The sequence below is a fragment of the Centroberyx gerrardi genome, chromosome 8 (assembly GCF_048128805.1).
Source record: "Centroberyx gerrardi isolate f3 chromosome 8, fCenGer3.hap1.cur.20231027, whole genome shotgun sequence".
Taxonomy (NCBI): domain Eukaryota; kingdom Metazoa; phylum Chordata; class Actinopteri; order Beryciformes; family Berycidae; genus Centroberyx; species Centroberyx gerrardi.
The window spans coordinates 25,352,802-25,373,972 of NC_136004.1; the positions used below are offsets into that span (position 1 = coordinate 25,352,802).

Consider the following 21,171-nt stretch of genomic DNA (forward strand, 5'->3'; position numbering starts at 1 on the left):
AAAAAGTAATAACATTACTGTTACCACCCAACTATGTTCTTCATAAGGAAACAATAATTAAAGTTCATAAATAAAAGAAACTTAAAAACATATATATAACGATAAAAGTTTAGCAAAATCAAAATTTGATATGATATGACGTTGTACACCGGGTTCACGATAACGAAGATCGTCTATGTTTTGGAAGGTGAATCACTCATAGGCTAGTTAAAGGAAAAAAAAGAAATGTCCTTCCTTCTGGTCTACCCTCGTCCATGAGTTTTCCTCCTGCAAACCTATCACTGCTACCATACAGTGACTGGTACAGACCTGAAATACAGTTGTGTACAGTTGTCTAAAAAAAACAAAAACTACACATCACGACAACATAAATCATAGCTCTGGATGTTAACAATGCATAAGGTTTGTGTGTAATGTCTGACATTGACAATGTAAATAACTTCATTTTCTTCATTTAACATTTCTGTTTATTCTCTCATCTGTACACCTGATAATATTTGATATAGGCCTAATAATTAATTCAGAGACTTACACCAAAACCTGACATTTACAATTTATGTTTTGATTGTTGAAAATGTTTCTGCTATTAAACTATTGTAGGTTGTCTATGTTTGACTAGTTATCCGCAGGGAACATAAAGTAGATTGCCAATAGCGCTTAAGTGTTTTAGGGTGGATTTCTCCTTTAGGTAAAGACGGAATTGTCAGAAATGAAACTCTCCACTCTCCGGTGTGAGAGCTCTCCCGTTTTTTCCTCCTCTCAGACAGAGGACGGTGGGCACTGGGCACGTGAGAAAGTTTAGCAGCTGTCTAACCGGGGCTCGTCACTGCGTCAGCGCGCATCTCCACTCTGATTGGCCCGCTCTTGTGCAACTGGGTAGTCGTATAAACTCAGCAGTTTGAAGGAGTTGGCAGAGTCTCCTGCACGGATCGCATCAGTCTCAGGGGGGAAAAATCTACTGAGCAACGGGGTGGGAAGAGGATTTTTCTTTTCTGCAAACTGTCTTGCGAGTGATTTAAAGATGCAGAGCTGCGCCAAGTCCTGGGGAATCATCTTCGCCAAGTCGCTGAATCCCCATGCACCTTGCAGGCATCTGTGTGGCAGAAGCCGCATGGTTGGGAAACTTCAATGTAGGATCCGAAACAGCGAGGCATCCCTCACAGTCCGGGGTCTCCGGACGTCTGCAGTGTTCGCCTCCAGACAGATAGAGAGAATATTGCCCAGACATGATGATTTTTCTGAGAGGCATATTGGTCCAGGTGAGAGGGAGAAGAGAGAAATGCTGGACGCTCTCGGGCTTGAGGTAAAATCTACTACTATAGCATTACACAATAGACAGTTTTGGTAGAAATTCGTGTTTTTAAATCTAGTTTGTACATGCAAACATTGCTTGAAATACTTGCATATTGATGTGAATATAGCCATTTTATTTATTGTAATGCATTGTTTCCAGTCTGTCGACCAGTTGATCGAAAACACACTTCCAGCCTCCATCCGTATTCAACGAAGTATGAAAATGGATGATCCAGTCTGTAAGTTTTCCTCCATTCGACTACACTTGTTATTGTTCATAACCTCTTAATGTGACATGCATTATGGCTTGGAAAGATTGCTAAAAGGGTTGCATAGCCAACGTCGGTGCAATGGCGCAAACTCAGATTTAAAATGGTAATAATCTGTAAAATGCATAATAAAAAATTAAGCCGTTTCACTCGTGTGTTAAGCTGTTTTGTAGGGTAAGGTTTTCCCACATAAAACGGGCGTAAAATCAAGCCAAGAGAGTGGCTGAAATGTAGGTTGCACTTCTATTGTGTGCCATGAAGCGCTGTCCCCTGTTAAGTCTTCCTTTGAACATATTTGGAGTTGTTTTTGCGAAACTCGGCGAGCGGCACCAATCTCCTGTTGGGAAGCCGATGCTCATAGGATGGCAACTGGAGTGTAAAGTTTAGCCTTGAGCTCCCGTCCCAAGTCCAGTTTAATCTGGTTACAGCGTTCACATTACATCACAGCTGAATGGGGTTCCTAATAAGGTGATTTGGGTGTTTTGCCTGGATTTTATTTCATTTTTTTAATTTTCCTTTTAATATTATGAGCAGTGCATGCAAATCCCAACGTTAAACACAACCCCTTCCCGTTAAGCGACTTTGTAAGACCTTTGAAACGTTTTGCAATCAGGGATGGGATTTTTTTTTTATTGCGTATTCCCCGACAAAGAACGCTCGAGACGGACTGATCAGGCGGTCTTATCAGTTGCAGCGTGCAGTGTAACACATTAAGGCAGGGAATAAAGTAGAGCTGTAAAAATGACTAATTATAATATAACCTTTCTTTAAATACAAATGAACATTTCACCGGAGTACTTTAAATACACATGTATAGAAAGCCCCATTTAAAGCTGAATAATTGATGGCTGACTTCATCAAAAATCAGCGTTTTCAAATACAAATGAATTTTCTGTTTTTGATGTTATTTTGTCAAATTGGGGCTGTTGTGCTGGCATCACCATCTGACTGCAGAGGTGCACAATTAAAGGAATAGACAATCTACTGCAGAGTCATTAATGACACTGCTACCCCAAATGAACACAGGTCAGTTGAAAGTAGAAATCATTATCTATATGAGACGATCAGCTATAATGCTGGAGCGATCCTCCGGGAAATCCAGCAATTTTGGACAGATCAGTGCTCAGAAAAGGAGGTCAGTGGTCCCAGGTAGTGGGGGTTTTATAAGCCACCTTGCCTGCGACCCCCTTCCTCACTCCCTCCTCTGCCTCTGTCAGGTTTCATAATGCAACAAGCCATGCTGAAGGAACAAACTGGAGGCCGAGCTGGTTTTTGCTTGTTCAGCTCTGGAGGGCTTCGTTTGCAAAGCCAGCGAGGGATTCTCTCTTCAACAATAGATGTGCTGGATGGTTCTGAATCAGGCTTTTTTTGTTGCTCTGAAGAACTCTGGGACCATGGGAAAACAGTCCTCCCTAGTGAAACAAGCACACACACACACACACGCGCGCGCACACACACACACACACACACACACACGCGCGCACACGCACACGCACAGACAGAGAGCTCTGAACCTGTTGATGATCCACTAAATTCAATTGTTTTATTGAATTCAGTTGATTCAACGCCCCACAGCACTTTTGCGGAGATTAATGCGCACCATGCTGCCTGATACAAGAACTGTAAATACATTGTTTTATTATACTGTTTATGGGCAAATGGTGCTGCCCTCTGAAGACTAGAGGTGTCTTTCTGTTTTGAAAACGGGAGTAGTTTGGGCTCTTGGTTGAGACGGGCAGTATTGTCCATTCCTTGGAGTTGCTAGGCAGCCAGGGAAGGCCAGAGGAATCTGAGTGGCTGGGTGTGCATTGGCAGCGCTCCCTTACAGCAGTGGGGAATGAGGCTAAATAACTAGCTACCGGGAAAGAGCCCATATGTGTCTAGTCATTCTCTTGATGGGAGAAACGCATAGAAGGATCGTGCATATGGCATGGATGGAAATGTGTTACATTGTCCGCTGAAACTGTATGGAAAATATACAGGAGGAGGCATATCCTCAGTTCAACAATGTAGTTTAGATTTTTCCCTATTTTGACAGCATTTTGCTCACATCTTCAATCTTATTGTTGAAATCCCCTTCATTTTTTAGGGTGTTGTGTTTTTTTTTTTTTCTTCTTATCAGATATATGGAGTGCCTGGCTGCTCTAAACAGCTGCATGTCACGCTGATCTCTCTGATCTTATTAGTCGTACAGCCACTTCCCCAGATAAGAGAGGAGACGCTGTTCATTTGTCAAATCTTATGGCATCACTCGCTTGGCATTGGTCATTTCACTGTAAAGTCTTGGACAAGCACCTGAACTTTAAATTCTGTAATTATTGTACAATTTCCCAAAGACCCAGAGATCCTCAATTCGTTTTTTTTTTTAAATAAACCAAATCACAATCACACACTGGTTATTTTGCAGGTGAGAATGAGGTTCTGGAGTCTCTCCAAAAGATTGCATCAAAGAACAAGCTATGGAGGTCCTACATCGGCATGGGCTACTACAGCTGCTCAGTACCGCCGCCCATTCAGCGGAATCTCCTGGAGAATTCAGGCTGGTAAGTGGCCTTAGTCAACCCCCCCCCCTTCTCTAAAGAAACCTTATGGAAATTAGAGGGTATTGTGTGTCCTGAGCTGACCCCTTCTCACACTGATGCCTGCATAAATAACTAATGACTGTCAACCTCCATTTCCAACACCGATCTTGTATTGGAATGTAACTCCACATTTTGGTTCCATTTAAAAAGTTTACAAGTGCTAAAAATCCCAGTTCTGTACAGATTTCTTTGAGTCGGTCAAGTTGTATAGCAGATTAACATTTTTATTTACAGGACACTGCTAGTCATTAAAAACTTAATTGCTATGCTGCAGAATAACGTGCCTTTAATAGGAAGTCTTGTGACTTGAGGCTTGAGCTCCCACTTTGGGTTTACAATGAAATGAGTGACTTCACTCGTGAGATCTTATGAGCGCCTCTCCTGTCATGTAATGCTTTCTGCTGAGTCCGGTCTCCTTTCCACCTTCTCCAAACCAGCCTTGCCCATGCATGTCCACTCTGAAAATCCTCAGGGGGAGGAGGTGAACTTTTGAGCAAATTCCTCGGAAGAGACACAATGTATTCTCCTGTCTCGAGAACCAGCAAAGTTCGGGCTCCTGCCCAAGTGTCCAGACTCGCTCTGTTGTTTCATTGTGTCCCTCTTGTCTCCAGGGTGACTCAGTACACGCCCTATCAGCCTGAGGTCTCTCAGGGTCGCCTGGAGTCTCTGCTCAACTACCAGACCATAATCTGCGACATCACCGGCATGGCTGTGGCCAACGCCTCCCTGCTGGACGAGGGCACAGCTGCTGCTGAGGCCATGCAGCTCTGCCACAGGTAGCTACATATTGACCAGGAAGACTGCCTCAATCACAAGGAGCCACATGGAGAAGAATCCTTTCTTAGAATAAATTATATTGCAAAATGGTACCTAATCCTATGAAATAGAGGTAATTACTTTAGGGTAATATTCATTGTTCATCTCTTAGCCACAGGAAGAAAAAAAGAAGCAAAAAACCTTCAGTGGGCTACATAGACATTTATATTTTAGGCATTTAGTTGATGCTCTTATCCAGAGCAACTTACAATGAGTGCAACGTAAGAATAAGCTTCATGTTTTTGGTCGCCAACATTACAAGTGATCTAGGTTCAGAGCTGTAGTGCACTGACAATAGATGTAACAAAGTGTTCCTGGACGCTGGAATGAATATGATTGAGAAGTGCTAGGAAAAGGAATGAGAAATGAGAGGAGAAGAGAGGAAAGACATTTTTAAAATTTTTAATCTGGATGAGGCCTGACAGGATGGGATGCTGCTGTATGGTCACTAATCACAATCTGATCTGTGTCCACTCCCCACAGACAGAACAAAAGAAGGACCTTCTACATTGACCCACGTTGCCATCCCCAGACCATTGCTGTGGTGCAGACCAGAGCCAAGTATGTATTAAATACCCATGATAATACACACACACAAATCAATGAATGCATGATCTCTCTTGTGCATCCAAGTTATATGAAAAAACTTCAGGAAAAACAAAGACGCAGTTGATTTACCGCATAAAATACAGCAGAAACATACTGAAGCAGTTTTTAGGCAAACAAGAAACAGAAAATTCCTTTCTCTATTTGAGGAGCTCAGTCAGTGATGGCTGGTATACACACACTAACACACTCTACCATGTGCCATTGTGTATCCATGGTTAGTAGACACACAAAATGATGATCTCCCTTTTAGTAAGCAAAGCACCCTAATCCTTTGGCTCTCTCCAACTGCCGCGGTGCAGCTACATTGGGGTGAAGACGGTGCTGAAGCTGCCTCATGAGATGGACTTCAGTGGGAAGGATGTGAGCGGTGTGCTCTTCCAGTACCCAGACACTGACGGCAGGGTGGAGGACTTCACCGCTCTGGTGGACCGCGCTCACAAGGGAGGGGTAAGAGAGCTTTTCCCACAAAAAGATGGTGAGAGAGGATGAGAATTTCTTTAAAGCTACACCAGGCAATTTCGCAAGTTGGCGGCTCCAAATGGCAGGGAGAAGTGAATTGGAAAAATTTGACTTTCAATACCCAGAAATCATGTGTCAGTGTCAGTAAACTGCACACAACACGCTCATGTTTACCAACGCGGCCAGTTTGTCATCGCTGTATACCAAAAGAAACCAAAGGGAAGAGAGAGGCAAAAGATTTAGAGTCCAGCTTTCTCTGGACACAGCGCTCGCTCGCTGCTGTTTAGGGCAGATGTTCTCAATTGTTTTTCAGCCAAGGACCCCTTACAAGATAGAGAATATACCGGGGACCCCCTCATTCTGATTTGTGATTTTGGGCTATATAAATAAAAATTGACTTGACATGTACAGTATGTCCCTTGGAATAATCTGACGTAGCCTATTTTTTACACTTCTATAGTCTTAGTTATGTGAAAGAACAACACAAGAGAAATGTATTAGAAAGATATTAGATATGTATTAAAAATATTTGCACCATCTCAACACAGAATACCCATAAAAGAATCAATCAATTAGCTGCAAGTAACACTGTACCTAAACAAAATATCAAAGGGAAATCAAGAGAAAAGTGCTAATAAATAAAAGTGCTAACCCATTTCAGAACATGCACACACACACACACACATCAAGATAAAGTGTTTCACTCTTAGTTCATACGTAATGATTGATAAAAGTCTAATCATAAAATAAATGCAGGCTATAACAAACTGAACAACATACGTATCAAGTAGATTGCAAAACATCTGCAACATTGCTACAATCCCAAACCACTACTTTGTCAGCATCCGTTGTTGTTGCTGACGGTAGTCCTCGCCTTTCCTCTCAAAAAAAAGACCGGTCTTTCATTGCATAATCTGGATGCTTGGTCTCGAGGCGCCTCTTCAATTTGGCAGGCTTCATCGCCTCATTGGCAAGACACTGCAGGCATATAAAACTTTTCGGCCTCCCTTCCACTTCAATAAATCCATATTGGAGATAATCCTCATCGTATTTCCTTACTTTTGTTTTTTGTTCTTCATTTACTTCATTTGTAGCAGTAACCGGTCGTTTTAAAAATCTGTCCATCTTCGTAGCATGCTAGCAGCCGGAGGCAATCTCTGACTGACGTACCAGTTATTGTTGTTTCCACGGTAACGGGTGATGTGCTTGACTTTTAAATTTATAGATTCGTCAGATTAGAACATAATCTCTGAACTATTTTAGATTTAAAAAATAAAATATTATTTGTTGAACTATGAAGCCTTTTGTAAAAAAAAAAATATCATCATGATAATTTAAATGAATGAATCTGAAAACTTTTCACGGACCCCCTGGCAGAGTGCCACGGACCCCTGGGGGTCCCCGGACCCCACTTTGAGAACCACTGGTTTAGGGAACAGTTTGCATTTCATCCTTAATTTCTGATTCCTGATTTGGTAGGGTAGTGTACATACTTGGCACCAGAATTTTTGGTTGTGGAAAATAGGCTGTCTGAATTAGAATGCATGACACACTCTTCTCTATTGCAGCTCCACTTTGTGATTTATGCTGATGAGACTGGTGTATTTTTACATTAAAAAAAAAAATCAGGTTACAGTTTGCCTTCGTAAGACTTTCACCAGCGAGCTGTAACACTGTGCTCTGACCTCTCTGGTGAACACACATGTTTCTCAAAGGAAAAGTAAAGAAATGTAAATAAATCAAATTCCTAGTTGTAATATGACAATTTGTGTGCCCCAAAACTGCAAAAAAGTAAAATTGTAGTCAGAAGAATTGTCTTTGTTTTAATGACCAAAGGGAGTAGTGAGCACTGATTTGGTTCCCACGGCTCATTTCATCTCTCCTTCCCTGTCCAGGCCCTGGCTTGCTGTGCCACAGATCTGCTGGCCCTCTGCGTGCTGCGTCCTCCTGGTGAGTTTGGGGTTGATATCGCTCTCGGCAGCTCCCAGAGGTTTGGGGTGCCTCTCTGTTATGGCGGTCCCCACGCCGCTTTCTTCTCCGTTAAAGAGAACCTGGTCCGGATGATGCCTGGCAGAATGGTCGGAGTCACCAGGTGAGAGACATCAGTCGTGGGTCAATATTGCTTAAAATGATTTTATTTTCTGTGTAGAAAATGCACTATGCACACACAGTGACAGGGCTTCAGATTACAATCATAGGGGAACCTCGGAAGCTTCCTTGAGGAACCCCTTCATAAAGGGCTCTTGAACCCTGACAGTACCTCTATGAACCATGTTGTGTCATCAACCATCTATGTGTGGATTCTTCAATTTTTTGTTGGGGGGGGATATTGCATCTAATTAAGACCCCCAAGGTGCTTATTATCTCCCTTGGATCTTAGAAGAACCCCAGAGAGATGAACCCCATTATTACTTTTTTTATTTTTCAGAGTGTGCTGATTGTGTTGTATACCATTTGTGGGATCTCTTCCCTTCCAATAGTCCTACTGTGATAGACTCGATTTGAGTATAGGACCTTTCATCAATAGTGTGCCCAAAAAGTAAAGCCATGTATTTGTGTTTTAGGGATGCAGCTGGTAAGGAAGTGTATCGGCTCGCTCTGCAGACCAGAGAGCAACACATCCGCAGAGACAAAGCCACCAGCAATATCTGCACCGCCCAGGTATGAAAATAAAAAGTAAAAGATAAAAACTGTGTGGGTGAAGCAAGGAAAACCCCAAGGGGCTCATAAAGACATCTCACCCCAAAAGAGATTTCTGATTTTTTTTTTTCTCATTTTATTCACAAATGGCTTCAATATCCTTTTACTCTATTTTATGCAGTAAATTAAGTTTTTGTAAATTGTGTGTTTTAAGTACTTTTTTCATAACTGCTATTCCAACTGTCCCTTCTAGGCTCTGCTGGCCAACATGGCAGCCATGTATGCACTGTACCATGGTCCACAGGGCCTCAAACACATCGCTGAGAGGACTCACAATGCTGCTCTGATCCTCGCGGAAGGTAAATTAGTTGTTGTTTTTTTACATGAAATCAAGCTGTCTGACTGTTAATTTATTTAACACTGTGCATAAACAGAGAGTACAAGGTACCAGTAAACGCATCGTCCCCCATGAAGGATGCAGTCTGCGTCTGGCCCAATCAGTAACACACGTCACCCTGTTTGGACCTATAAATGTACTACTCCATGGGCCAATTGGTGTAATTAAAATGTGTTATCAGTCAGTGTTAGAATACATTATTTCCCAATCCAGTTGCTGGACTCATTGGTGTCTGAGATATCATGGATGGCACATGGACAAATGAATTAACAAAGGAAATGCCTGAGCGCAGTGTGAGATGCATCATTTTCCCCAGTTTTATCAAAGTCCAGTCAATGGTGTCTGAGATATTGCTTGTGACACATGGATGGACGACAGAACGAACTAAAGAATGAATGAACAGAGGATGTAGCGAGCCTCCTTGGTCAGTGAGTCAATCAGTGTCATTTTGACAATGCCAGGAAGAAATTGTGAGATGCCTAATTTCCCCAAATTTCATCAAAATCAGTTTGTGTGTGTGATGGACGGAGACTGATCCATAGTCTTCCCCCACATCATGCATCATAGGGGACAAAAACAATTGTGCAGAAGAAAATATAGGCTCTACAAAAACTAAACCGCCACCAGCCTCCCCAATAAAGACAAACACTTACACTCTTTCAGGTGGATGAATAGCTGAACAAATGCGTAACCATTCTCTCCCCCACTGTGTGTTTCAGGGCTGAAGAGGGCAGGCCACAGGCTGCACAGCGAGATGTTCTTCGACACTCTGAAGGTCCACTGTAGTGTGGCAGCCAAGGACATCCTGGAGAGGGCTGTGCAGAGGCAGATCAACCTGCGAGTCTACACCGAGGGAGTGGTGAGAGAGAACCCCATTCTTCTAGATTTTCAAAGGATCAACAATTCATGGACTGCTATTTCTAGGCTGACGTAGACTTGTGGTGTTGGACAAGTCTACTCACAATGTTGCAAAGTCTTTTTACTTACATGACAGTAAGTACATTTGTCTTTGGTTTACTACTGTGTTAATTTTCAAACAAATGGTGGATGGGGAAGCTTTCATCTAGCAAGAGGCTGTAGAGTAGGCAGACTTTTACTGTGGTAAAATGTGTGAATTATCTAAAAAAAAAAAAGACAAATCGAATTATATCTGCAGTTCTGTTGTCTCGCAATTTTTAAGTATATATGTTTCCCTGGGCTGTTCGAGCCAGGACTTGGTGCAGCTAGTCTCATCTGAATAAATGGCAACACAGTGGAATAAGACAGCACTCTGAACACAGGGAATAAGGTGTTGTTTTTAATGTTTTCTCAAATTATTGGTCCCAATATCATCATACATTTAAAAAAAAAAATATTTTTTTTAATGTCTGGTAGGGCTCTGTCGACGCTTAATCATAGTCCAAAAGACTGCAGCAGAGAGATGATAAACTTCCCTGTGTTGTTTTTCAAAACCTTACCGAGTTTTACTGTTGTTTGAGATTGTTCTTATATCCCCCTCCTCTCTCTCCACAGTTGGGCGTCTCTCTGGATGAGACTGTGACTGAGAGGGACTTGGATGATCTGCTCTGGGTCTTTGGCTGTGAATCTTCAGCTGTACGTTGGCCGTTGCTTGCATTTTGTGCCTTTTTTTTGTTCTTCTTCTTTGTCTGTTTTCATAAGCGCCTTGGGGTTCAATTTGCATCTCATCTCATTCTTTTTATTTCCAGGAGCTGATCGCTGAGAAGATGGGTGAGCGGGTGAAGGGGATCATGGGAAGTCCTTTCAAGAGGACGAGCAAGTACCTCAGCCACCAGGTCTTCAACAGGTTGGTACATCTCAATGAATTTGCAACCCCATAGCACATATTGTAGCAATGAGAACATATGGCACAGTTGTGATTATGGCAACTGAATCACGCTCCTTATATCGATCATCTGGTATTGACAATTTGTTTGTGGCATAATCGCGTATCATAATCACACTTTCCATACTGATTGTCTGATATTAAGCCCTGCTGCAGTTGCTTAGCATGTCACTGGTGTTAATGCTGCTTTTATTATTGGCTTACCAAATGGACATACTGGCATCAGAGCATGTTAGCCCTCGGTTAAACCTCCCTCTGTCACTTTGGTTCTTCCCTCTCTCCAGCTACCACTCCGAGACCAACATTGTGCGATACATGAAGCGCCTGGAGAACAAGGACATCTCCCTGGTGCACAGCATGATCCCACTGGTTAGTCTTAACCTGAAGTCAGAGACACAAGCCCAGCATCCCACTTTGATATCGTATCATGTCATATGAGTTATGTGGTGATAAATGTTCTTTTCCTCTTCAGGGCTCCTGCACCATGAAGCTGAATAGTTCTTCGGAGCTCATGGTGAGTTAATCAGCCTGTCTGACTAATGCTCACCGCTTTAGAGCAAATCAGATACTGTCAGTTAAGTGGTTTTAGAAAGTTGCCTATTTGTTTTTTAAATGCCATAGTCTCCTGTTCTCTTCTCCTTTTAGCCCATCACCTGGAAGGAGTTTGCCAACATCCACCCCTTCGTGCCTCTGGACCAGGCGGAGGGCTACCAGCAGCTCTTCAGGCAGCTGGAGAAGGACCTGTGTGAGGTGACGGGCTACGACAAGATCTCCTTCCAGCCCAACAGGTAAGGCCCATCTTTGTCGCAACTTCATTATTTGTCACAGATAATGAAGTGGTGGTATTCATGGGACTGCCTCATCTGGTGGCTCTAGTCCTGGATGTGTGGTTCTGAACTTTTCTTGCTCTTAGTTCACAAAAATAAAGTGAGGTTTGATTTTCATTTTCCCTTTCCAGGCCATTTCAAGAAGCTGCAAATATTCATTATTTCACAAAAGCCATTTCTGACCAAGCATGAAAGCATAATAATAAATTATGGGTTAGAAATGTAGTTTTGCACATTCCATAAATCATTTTATGACCCCTCCAAATCATCTCACAAATGAAGATCACTACTCTAGACTAATGATTATTTCAATGGATGAAGCCTGTTAAACATTTATTTCAGTGTAGGTGTACAATTCCTGTGTGTGGACCACAGGGCCCCAGAAACGATGTTTACAACATTTTTATGTAATCATCTCTTTTTGTGACTCCATGCTTGTCTTCTGCGGTTTAGTAAAAAGAGGAAAAGATTGCACACCCAAATCAGGTGCCAACCATTGGAGTAATGACAAGGCAAAATAGTAAAAAAGATTGAAACTTGAAACCTGGTCCGAGCACCTGGCATCAAACATTTTAACTTTCCCTCCTGTGTCTGAAACTTAAATCAGGCTCTAGTAGTCAAACGTAAGGAAATTAATCTGATACTTTTCTTTGGGTAATCTCTTTGGGTTTCAGCTGATGAGGCGCAGCCACCTTTGCTGTTTATCACCACTTAGCTTATCAGCAGCTACGGGCTTATGAATAGCACACCATGCTAGTTTGGTCTGCAGAGATAGCCGACAGCTTGCTTTTCATCACATCTCTTTCTCTCCCCTTTTGGTAATGTCTGTGGACTGGTCTTTGAACTGTGCTGATGCAAGGGTGTGTGTGTGTGGTACATGACCACGGTGTGTTTGCCTTGCTTTACAGTGGTGCTCAGGGAGAATACGCCGGCCTGGCAGCCATAAAAGCCTACCTGAACTCAAAGGGAGAGAGCCAGAGAACAGTAAGTGTGGTGCTGCTCAGAGAGAGGATTATCTCATTTTACAATTTAGGCAATTTACAGTTGAATGCAGCCATAGAATAAGCTTCAATCCCCAGATTAACTACGTTGTAAGCAAACGATACGAAGGAAAATGAGAATCAGAGCCCTAGTGCCACATTCACTGATCCTCAGCAATTCACAATGAGTGCAACAGAGTGTAAATAAGCTTAAATGCCTGGAAGTGAGGGATGAAAGAGTCAGAGCCATAATTCCCTGACAATCACCCCCAATATTTTGTTAAGTAAACCTGATGCCCTGAAGCCCCTGCTCGGTCCAGAAACTTTTAAAATACACTACACAATACACAATACTTGGGTTTGTGAGAAAAGCCCAAAAGTAATCATGGTAAACTTGCCCCTCAGTCGCTTGAAAAGATGAAAATGATTGTGAAAGCAACAATTTGAGTTTTATTTTCAGAAATCTACAAGCTCTCTACCATTATGACCACAGTTACAGGACTGATATCTAGTGTGATTTATCACCAGTAGTTTCTTTGGCTGATAGTGCTAACTGAATACCTGCTGGCAAAGGTTAATGAACGGCATTAGCACATAAGCCGTAGAGCATGAGCTGTATCAGCCAGCCTTCCTGACAGTGGGTTTTATTGTTCTTAGGCTGGAACAGGTCGTTTTCACATCACAGATTAATAGCGCTTCAAGAATCCTGCTTAGAAATTCCTTCAGTGTCCTAATGTGCTGATTGGCAGTAGCTTGAGGACAAGGCGAGATAGGACAGCCCCCCTGAGATAAGACCCGCTGGCTCAAGTATGTTTTTAATGACTCCCTCATAAGCACATCTCAGATAGTGGCCTGATCCCTTGAAACAGTCAAGGTCCAAACTGACAGTCCTTTGTACAAATAAGGGACCGAAAACACCATGGTCTCACTACAGGTTACCTGCTTTCAAGATTCCATATTTGGTGGTTTTAAGACTTTGAGAACTGCAAGTCACTGGTGTAACACTGTTTTCCCAGTCAGTCATTTGTCAATGTTACCCAATCCACAGGTCTTACTGCCCCAGTGTCCTTGTGTGACTAAGTTGCAAAATGCCAGAAGGGTCACCCTAATAAGGAATAAAATCAATTTGATGACCTGTATTAGGTTATACATTGATGTCTATGGAGGGCTGTTGGCACAGATCAGAATTGAACCCAAAAGGGATATTTCCCCACACAGACTAAGCCTAGTTTTGAACTGAAAAGCACTGATACATTTTTTTTTTTTCATCAGGTTGTGATTTAGGCTCTAATAGCACTTAATCTGGTGTTAACACTAGAAAGGCCAATAGAAAGGCCTGATGTTCTAAATTTTAAAGTTTTGAAATATCTTTGCTTTCAAAATGTCCCAAGATCCCCTTTCTGTACAAACCAGGGTTGTTGGATTTTCAAAATCGGGCAAGGAAATAATAGTTAAAATTATATTTACCACCGTCAATTGACAGTTGTTGGTCTTCTCTTAGACCCCTAATCCATTGGCTTTTCTAGTGTTAATGCAGTGATGATCTGTTCTGCTATTGTTGAATAATAAGAGGTTACTGCACAGTATGTAAATATATCTTCTTTTACTTAATATATGAAAACCCTGCAAAAGACATTTATTTAGAAGTGTGCTCCAACTTCTTGCTATTAAAGTTTTAAACAGTCCAGGTTAGGGTTCACTCTACTTCTGTTTCTTCTACTTCTGGGTTAGGGTTCTGCTCTGCTGACATTTCTCTCTGCTCCAGGTCTGTCTGATCCCCAAGTCGGCCCATGGCACAAACCCGGCCAGCGCTCAGATGGCCGGCATGAAGGTGCAGGTGGTGGAGGTGGACAAGGATGGCAACATTGACCTGCCACACCTTAAGGCCCTGGTGAGAGCTGGACTGTGTTCAGAGGACTGTGTAAAAAGTAGAGAGATATGTCAATGTTCAGGCTAGGTGCTGCTGGGTGAGAGTCAGCTGAAAGTCGAAGACCTGCACCCTGTCAGCTGCTGTTTCATGACCCGAGTACCTTCTGGCATGCTCGGGCCCACGGAACCTACTCAAACCCTACAATATCATTCTACAAAATATCCACCAAAATATCATCGTTGTCCTACAGAGATCTTGAACCTCAAATTGATGTACTAGTATTTATGAAACCAGGGTCTGAAATTAACACCTGCCAAGCGCCAAATGCTGGCAAAATTTGTCTTAAGCGGATAGATCAAAAGGGTCATCCATCATTGGCTGGTAACTTTTTGAAAGGATAAAAGTTGAAAGCCTCACTTTGGTTTTTGCCTGTTCACAAACTTTGTCCCTGCTGCTGACCGCCTTACACTCTCCGACAGTGAGCAAGTCAAATCAAAGTAAAACAATGGCTGTGTATCTACCAGGCTGCTGATTGGCTGCCTGTTACGCTGGCTTTACACAAAGCAGTACAGTCTAAACCTGTGCAAAAGCAGTGTATGTTATTTATCATATCACAGTTCAGAAGCCACAGGCCAAATTTTCCTCAGCACAGCAAGGCGAGCTATGACTGACGATGCCTCCATAATGTAATTTTGATCAAATCCATGTTATATTATTATTGTTTCCAAACCCCTGTCCTCTTATCCATGTCCTCTCTTGTAGGTGGATAAGCACAAGGCGAGCCTGGCGGCCATGATGATCACCTACCCCTCCACCTTTGGTGTGTTTGAGGAGAATATCAGAGACGTGTGTGATCTGATCCACCAGAACGGCGGCCAGGTCTACCTGGACGGTGCCAACATGAACGCCCAGGTGAGAGAGAAACGGCTTACTGCTGGGTTGGAGGCAGAAGAAGTTGGTTTCTGTGGTTTGATTTAGAAAACTGAACCTCTGAATGTGGTTCAAGGCAAGTAAGGTATAGTTTCTTGAAACTTGTGAAGGACTTTTAGTTTCCACAGCGGGGAATTGCTTGTAATTACTTGTCAAACTAAAGGCTAATAGGATAAGGGTTTATAGATATGCATTATTCTGCAGTGTAAGCCAAAAGAGATTGACCTTTGACGTCTGTAATAAGCAGATGATGGTCTTTACGTCAGCACGGCCTCCGCCAATACCAGGCAGACTGTGGACCCTGCCCCCTCTGCCTTCCTTAAGATGCAAACCGCTTTCTCAAGTCCGTCCTCCTCTACTGATAGTAGCCACTAATGTGACTCTTGGATAGTTTAATCAATTAGATAGGTCAAAGTAAAGGGGAGTCCACTGAAATCAACATTACTTGTTCTACAGAAGTAGATATTTTTACTAAAATGACCCAAGATTTTTTTTCCCCAGTTTTGAGTTATTTCCTCAATACACACACACACACACACACACACACACACACACACACACACACACACACACACACACACACACACACACACACACACAGAAACTACACGAAAATGATTGTCTATAAAAACCTGAGGGCTTTGGATAAACAATGTCCTACTTGATATTTGACTATATTGTCAAAAGGATTGATTGACATGCATGCATTATCCCCATAAATTAAACCAGAAACTAAATCCTCACTACTCTGTAGAGTAGGAAGCGGGAAGTTTAGTAGTTTATGGCTCCAGGCCATAATATCTACTCATGCTTAAATTACCTTTTTTTTTTCATGGTAGTTAATTACCACAGCTAAATTTCCACCAGGTAAATTTTGCCTTTTGCTGGTTAGTTTGTCTACTAATCCACTCTGGTAGGTAACCAGACATCATTGGAGGTCCTGTCCTGCTCCGACTCATTCTAATCTAGCTGAATGGTAAAATGGTAAACGTGGCCGTTGTGCCCATCACACAGCAAAGTTAGTTTCCTGCCTCGCTCTGTCCTCCAGGTGGGTCTGTGTCGTCCTGGGGATTACGGCTCTGACGTGTCTCACCTCAACCTCCACAAGACCTTCTGCATCCCTCATGGTGGAGGAGGACCAGGCATGGGGCCCATCGGAGTGTAAGTCAGTGTATAGACAGCATGTAGACTATGGCCAAGTGCATCACAGGAGAAAATAAAAGCAAATGTGTAGGGCTGCAACTAACGATTATTTTCAGTATTGATTCATCTATTGATTATTTTTTCGATTAATCGTTTAGTCTATAAAATGTGAAAATAATGACAAATGCCCATCACATATTTCCAGAGGCCAAAGTGATTCTTAGAATTGCTTACTTAGGCTGACCAAAACCTCCCCCAAAGTATTCATTTTATAATGATATGAAAAACATTTGTGAATATTTGGTATTTTTTCTTGACAAATAACAAACAATTAATTGATTTATCAAAATTCAAATCGATTAATATTCTATTGATCGACTAATTGATTGAAATTGGAGCTTGACACACACACACACATACACACACACACACACACACACATCCCATTTTATCACATTTAAGTTCTGATGCTGAATGTAATCCTCTTTTGAAAGAGAAATACAGCTCATTTAGTTGAATTATGTGTGTATATTTGCACACCCGCACGTTTCTACATGCAGATCAAGTCCAATCATCAGCATCACCTTCTGTCACATTTAGGCTTTGAGACTAAACGTAATGTTCTCCCCTTCATCAGGAAGGCCCACCTCGCCCCGTTCCTGCCCAGCCACCCGGTGGTTCCCATGCAGTCGGTGAACAGCAGCAGCTCCCTGGGCACCATCAGCGCCGCGCCCTGGGGCTCCAGCGCCATCCTGCCCATCTCCTGGGCCTACATCAAGGTCAGCAGAGCTCCTCTGTGGTATTGATGGCTGATGATGTGTTGGTGTCAAGAGAAGATGACATAGTCAGGATCTTTCTCAAAATGCGTTCATGTGTCCTCCGTGACGCGTTCGACATCATATTTAACTCCTGTAGTACAATTCCAAAACAAAAGAACACTAAGAATGGGTGAATGAAGGATGAATGATGATCCTGGAAGTTTATTTGCCATCTGAGGACGCATCGGATGGTGACTTGGCCGACAAAAGCGAATGGGAAGCCCCAAGATTCATTGCGAGAATGACACATCGCATGCAAACAGTGTTATAGCCTATAGTATAGAGATGGTTGAATCAGCTGGGAAAATGAACAGCTTTGCATCTTAATTGATCGTGTGACGTCAAGCCTACAGTCCATCTCAAATTGGAAAAAAACTGCTTACTGCTGATGTTCTTGAGAAGTAGAGAATTTCTTTCAATAATAACCATCAATATGCTTTACTTTTCATGCCAGCAACACTTCTCACTTCTCCGACTTTTCAAATGTCGGATAATCTCATTTTAGAATAAAACTCTTCACTGGAATAGTGCAAAACCTGAATAATACACTTCACCTGCTGACATTTCCCCTGTTGATGTGTGGCGTTGTGTAGATGATGGGATCCAAGGGACTGGTTCATGCTACAGAGGTGGCCATCCTCAATGCCAACTACATGGCCAAGAGGCTGGAGGGGCACTACAAGGTCCTCTTCAGGGGCAGGAAAGGTGAGGCATTGCAAGCATTGAAAGCAACCACGTGCCCTCCAGTTTCCCATCCCAGATATTCTGTATGTTGATACACTTCTACACTTCCAGGGAAATTCATGAGAAGGTCTGCAGTCAGTTTTTCATGTTGAGTAAAGATTCAGGGTGTGGTTAAAAACAGTCTCTGTGTTGCATTGTTGTAATCAGTCAACTCATGTCAGAACTAAAATGTTCTCCCTGGTTTTTATTGTTTGGGTCTCAACAGGTTTTGTGGCACATGAGTTTATTCTGGATGTGAGGCCATTCAAGAAGACGGCTAACATTGAGGCAGTTGACGTGGCAAAGAGGCTGCAGGACTATGGTGAGCTGAATATCCGCATTACTCCTTAATTATAATACAGAATATATGTCAAGGGCTTGGAGCCAGAGTAGATTTTGGCAAACTTTACAGGAGAGCCACAACAAAAATTGTTGTAAATATCTTTTGTTAATGAGAATGTCATCACATGAATGCGCAAAGAGATACTTGCACTACTAAATAGATATCCTCAAGAGCTTTTATTTGATATATACATCTCTTTCACTCAAACTTCCAATTATGTCCTTCTGGCTGCTCGTCATGCTTTTATCCAAAGTGCCTCACAATACCAAGAGTGTGTATAGGTTTTTAGCATGGTTGGTCCCAGTGTGATTGAGACCCATAACCCTGGCAATGTTAGTACCATGCTCTAGATACTGAGCTATATAGGGCCATGCAGTTTTAATGTCCAGAACAAAAGAAAGTTGATTGTGATTTCTGTCCTGGGCGTCCAGGTTTCCACGCCCCCACCATGTCGTGGCCCGTGTCTGGAACTCTGATGATCGAACCCACCGAATCGGAGGACAAGGCCGAAATGGACCGATTCTGTGACGCGCTGCTGGGAATCAGACAGGAGATCGCAGACATCGAGGAGGGCAGGATGGACTCCCGCATCAACCCGCTCAAGGTACACCGCTGGCTCGATTCATGTTTGATTGTGTGGGGCGAAAAAATGCATTATAACTGATAAAGAGCTGTGACATGTAGCCTGTGCTACCATCTGAGGTTCTCACGTGTGTGTGTGTGTGTGTGCACAGATGTCCCCTCACTCCCTGGCATGCATCTCCTCCTCCACCTGGGACAGACCCTACTCCAGGGAGTACGCTGCTTTTCCCTTGGTGAGTGTCCTCATCTCTCTGATTTCACCACACACTCTCCACCCCACCAAAGCAACTTTTCTGCAGTGTTAAAGGGGCATAAGGTAATCTTGTGGTCTTTATCGACCTCTAGTGGTGAGCAGTGGGAATTGCAACATCGATGGACTTTAATTCCTCTTACACAAGTCTAATTTCAGTGGGTGGGGCGTTTGTTCTAAAATGGACATATTTTATGGTCATTTTGTGCTGATGGGCAGTAAAAATCTTTGTTATTGTCCTTTTTTAAAGTTTTAATAAGTCGGTGTCTCTAATAGACCTTTTTAATCTGTGGTCCTCGGGCTCAACTGTCTACCCTATCTAGTCTGGACTCAAGACTAAAGTGCCGTGGTTTCACTTGTCTTTTCAATGCGACTTCTATCATACCAGGATGCATTAACTGGGCATGGCTGAACGTTCACACATCAGATTTTTGCCAGCATTTAGATTGGATGAATCGGACCACCTTGAGATTGAAAAGACAAGTGAGGGAGGTTTTGCCATCAGAACCCTGAGAAGTGGAGTTACTTTGAATACAGTGTTTTTGATTTTGTCCACTTTTGAAACTTGTGGTGTTCCTTGCGTTTTTATTTTGTAACCACTTTTTCTTTTCTTCACTTTCGTGTTTCCCAATTTTTATCTACTTTATGTATATTACTATTCCTTGTTTTTTTTTATGCCTTTTTTTTTGTAAAGCGCTGTGTAAACCCTGCTTTTAGATGTGCCCCATACACTGCATGTACAAAATTTTAGGGACACTTAATGTTTTCATGAAGAACACTGATGATGTGAATCCAGGTAAAAGCCATGATCCCTTATTGATTTCCCTTATTGAATGTATACCAATCATAAAGGAGGAAATTAAGATAGAAAAACAGACTAGTTAGAGAAGGATTTTTAAGGATTTTTGAGACAATTGAGAAGATTATTACTATTAGTCATTCGAACATGGGAGGCGGCAAACCCACTTTGCTCTCACACTAATCCTCCCTTTCTTACTTGCAGCCCTTCATAAGGCCCGAGACCAAATTCTGGCCGAGCATCTCCAGGATCGACGACATCTACGGCGACCAGCACCTGGTGTGCACCTGCCCCCCCATGGAGGTCTACGAGTCTCCGTACGAGGAGAACAGAGCCTCCTCATAGGCGCTCTGTCTGACTCACCGCAAGGGGGTTTCCCCTTCTCGAACTATTCCATTGGTCCAAAAGGTGCAACTTTTGCTCTCCCGGGTAGCAAAATAAACGCACCCTGTGACACTGAGGTCTCTCCAGTATATGAACCACATCACCGCACCTCCGAATTACTCTGAAAATCCCGTCAAGAGCTGAGCATTGTTAATTTCTGACTCCCGTCTCCTTATAATGCCCTCGGTGCCTCTATTCCATGTTGTATAAAATAACTGCCTTGACTTTCCCCTTGTTTTTTTTTCTCTTACATACCACAATGGACTGACAAAAACGTAGGTGTCAAGTTGTCTTGTAGGCTTTTGTTAATATTTGCATCCAGTGTATGAAAATGTTTTAATGTGTGTTGTGACATTCGTCAGCCAAATAGATGAGGCTAGTCTTAATGTTAATTTTTTAATGAATTGTTTTCTAATCTTAATTGTTTTGTCTGTTTTAGAAAAAAAAATGGCTGTATTAAACATTTTTGTCTTTAAGTCTTTGAGTGTTGAATGTTTTGTGTGAAGGCAGGTAAGATGCACTACTGGAAAACTGCAGGCGGGATTACGATTTTTCAGATGAGGCAACATTGCCACCCAGTAGTGACTGATAAACCACTTTCTCTCATGTTCTCA

General features: G+C 42.5%; 1 protein-coding gene across 1 annotated transcript; it reads left to right on the forward strand.

Moving 5' to 3' along the window:
* The first annotated feature begins 1,021 nt into the window (after positions 1 to 1,021).
* Positions 1,022 to 20,916, forward strand: gldc (glycine dehydrogenase (decarboxylating)). Its single transcript, XM_071920398.2, has 25 exons — positions 1,022 to 1,303; positions 1,454 to 1,532; positions 3,970 to 4,105; positions 4,756 to 4,920; positions 5,444 to 5,521; positions 5,869 to 6,016; positions 7,924 to 8,120; positions 8,593 to 8,689; positions 8,922 to 9,027; positions 9,785 to 9,924; positions 10,578 to 10,658; positions 10,772 to 10,869; positions 11,193 to 11,277; positions 11,381 to 11,422; positions 11,554 to 11,696; positions 12,644 to 12,719; positions 14,481 to 14,606; positions 15,348 to 15,497; positions 16,564 to 16,676; positions 17,296 to 17,437; positions 18,070 to 18,181; positions 18,426 to 18,521; positions 18,974 to 19,146; positions 19,277 to 19,357; positions 20,378 to 20,916. Exons 1-25 carry the CDS (start codon positions 1,022 to 1,024, stop codon positions 20,516 to 20,518), a joined length of 3,087 nt encoding a protein of 1,028 aa, XP_071776499.2. The 3' UTR covers positions 20,519 to 20,916.
* The last annotated feature ends 255 nt before the right edge of the window (positions 20,917 to 21,171 follow it).

Coding starts and splice junctions, on each gene's coding strand:
- gldc (XM_071920398.2), top strand. CDS start 1,022: ATGCAGAGCTGCGCCAAGTCCTGGGGAATCATCTTCGCCAAGTCGCTG. Junction 10,659..10,771: donor TTGGCTGTGAATCTTCAGCT/GTACGTTGGCCG, acceptor TTTTATTTCCAG/GAGCTGATCGCTGAGAAGAT. Junction 14,607..15,347: donor TGCCACACCTTAAGGCCCTG/GTGAGAGCTGGA, acceptor CCTCTCTTGTAG/GTGGATAAGCACAAGGCGAG.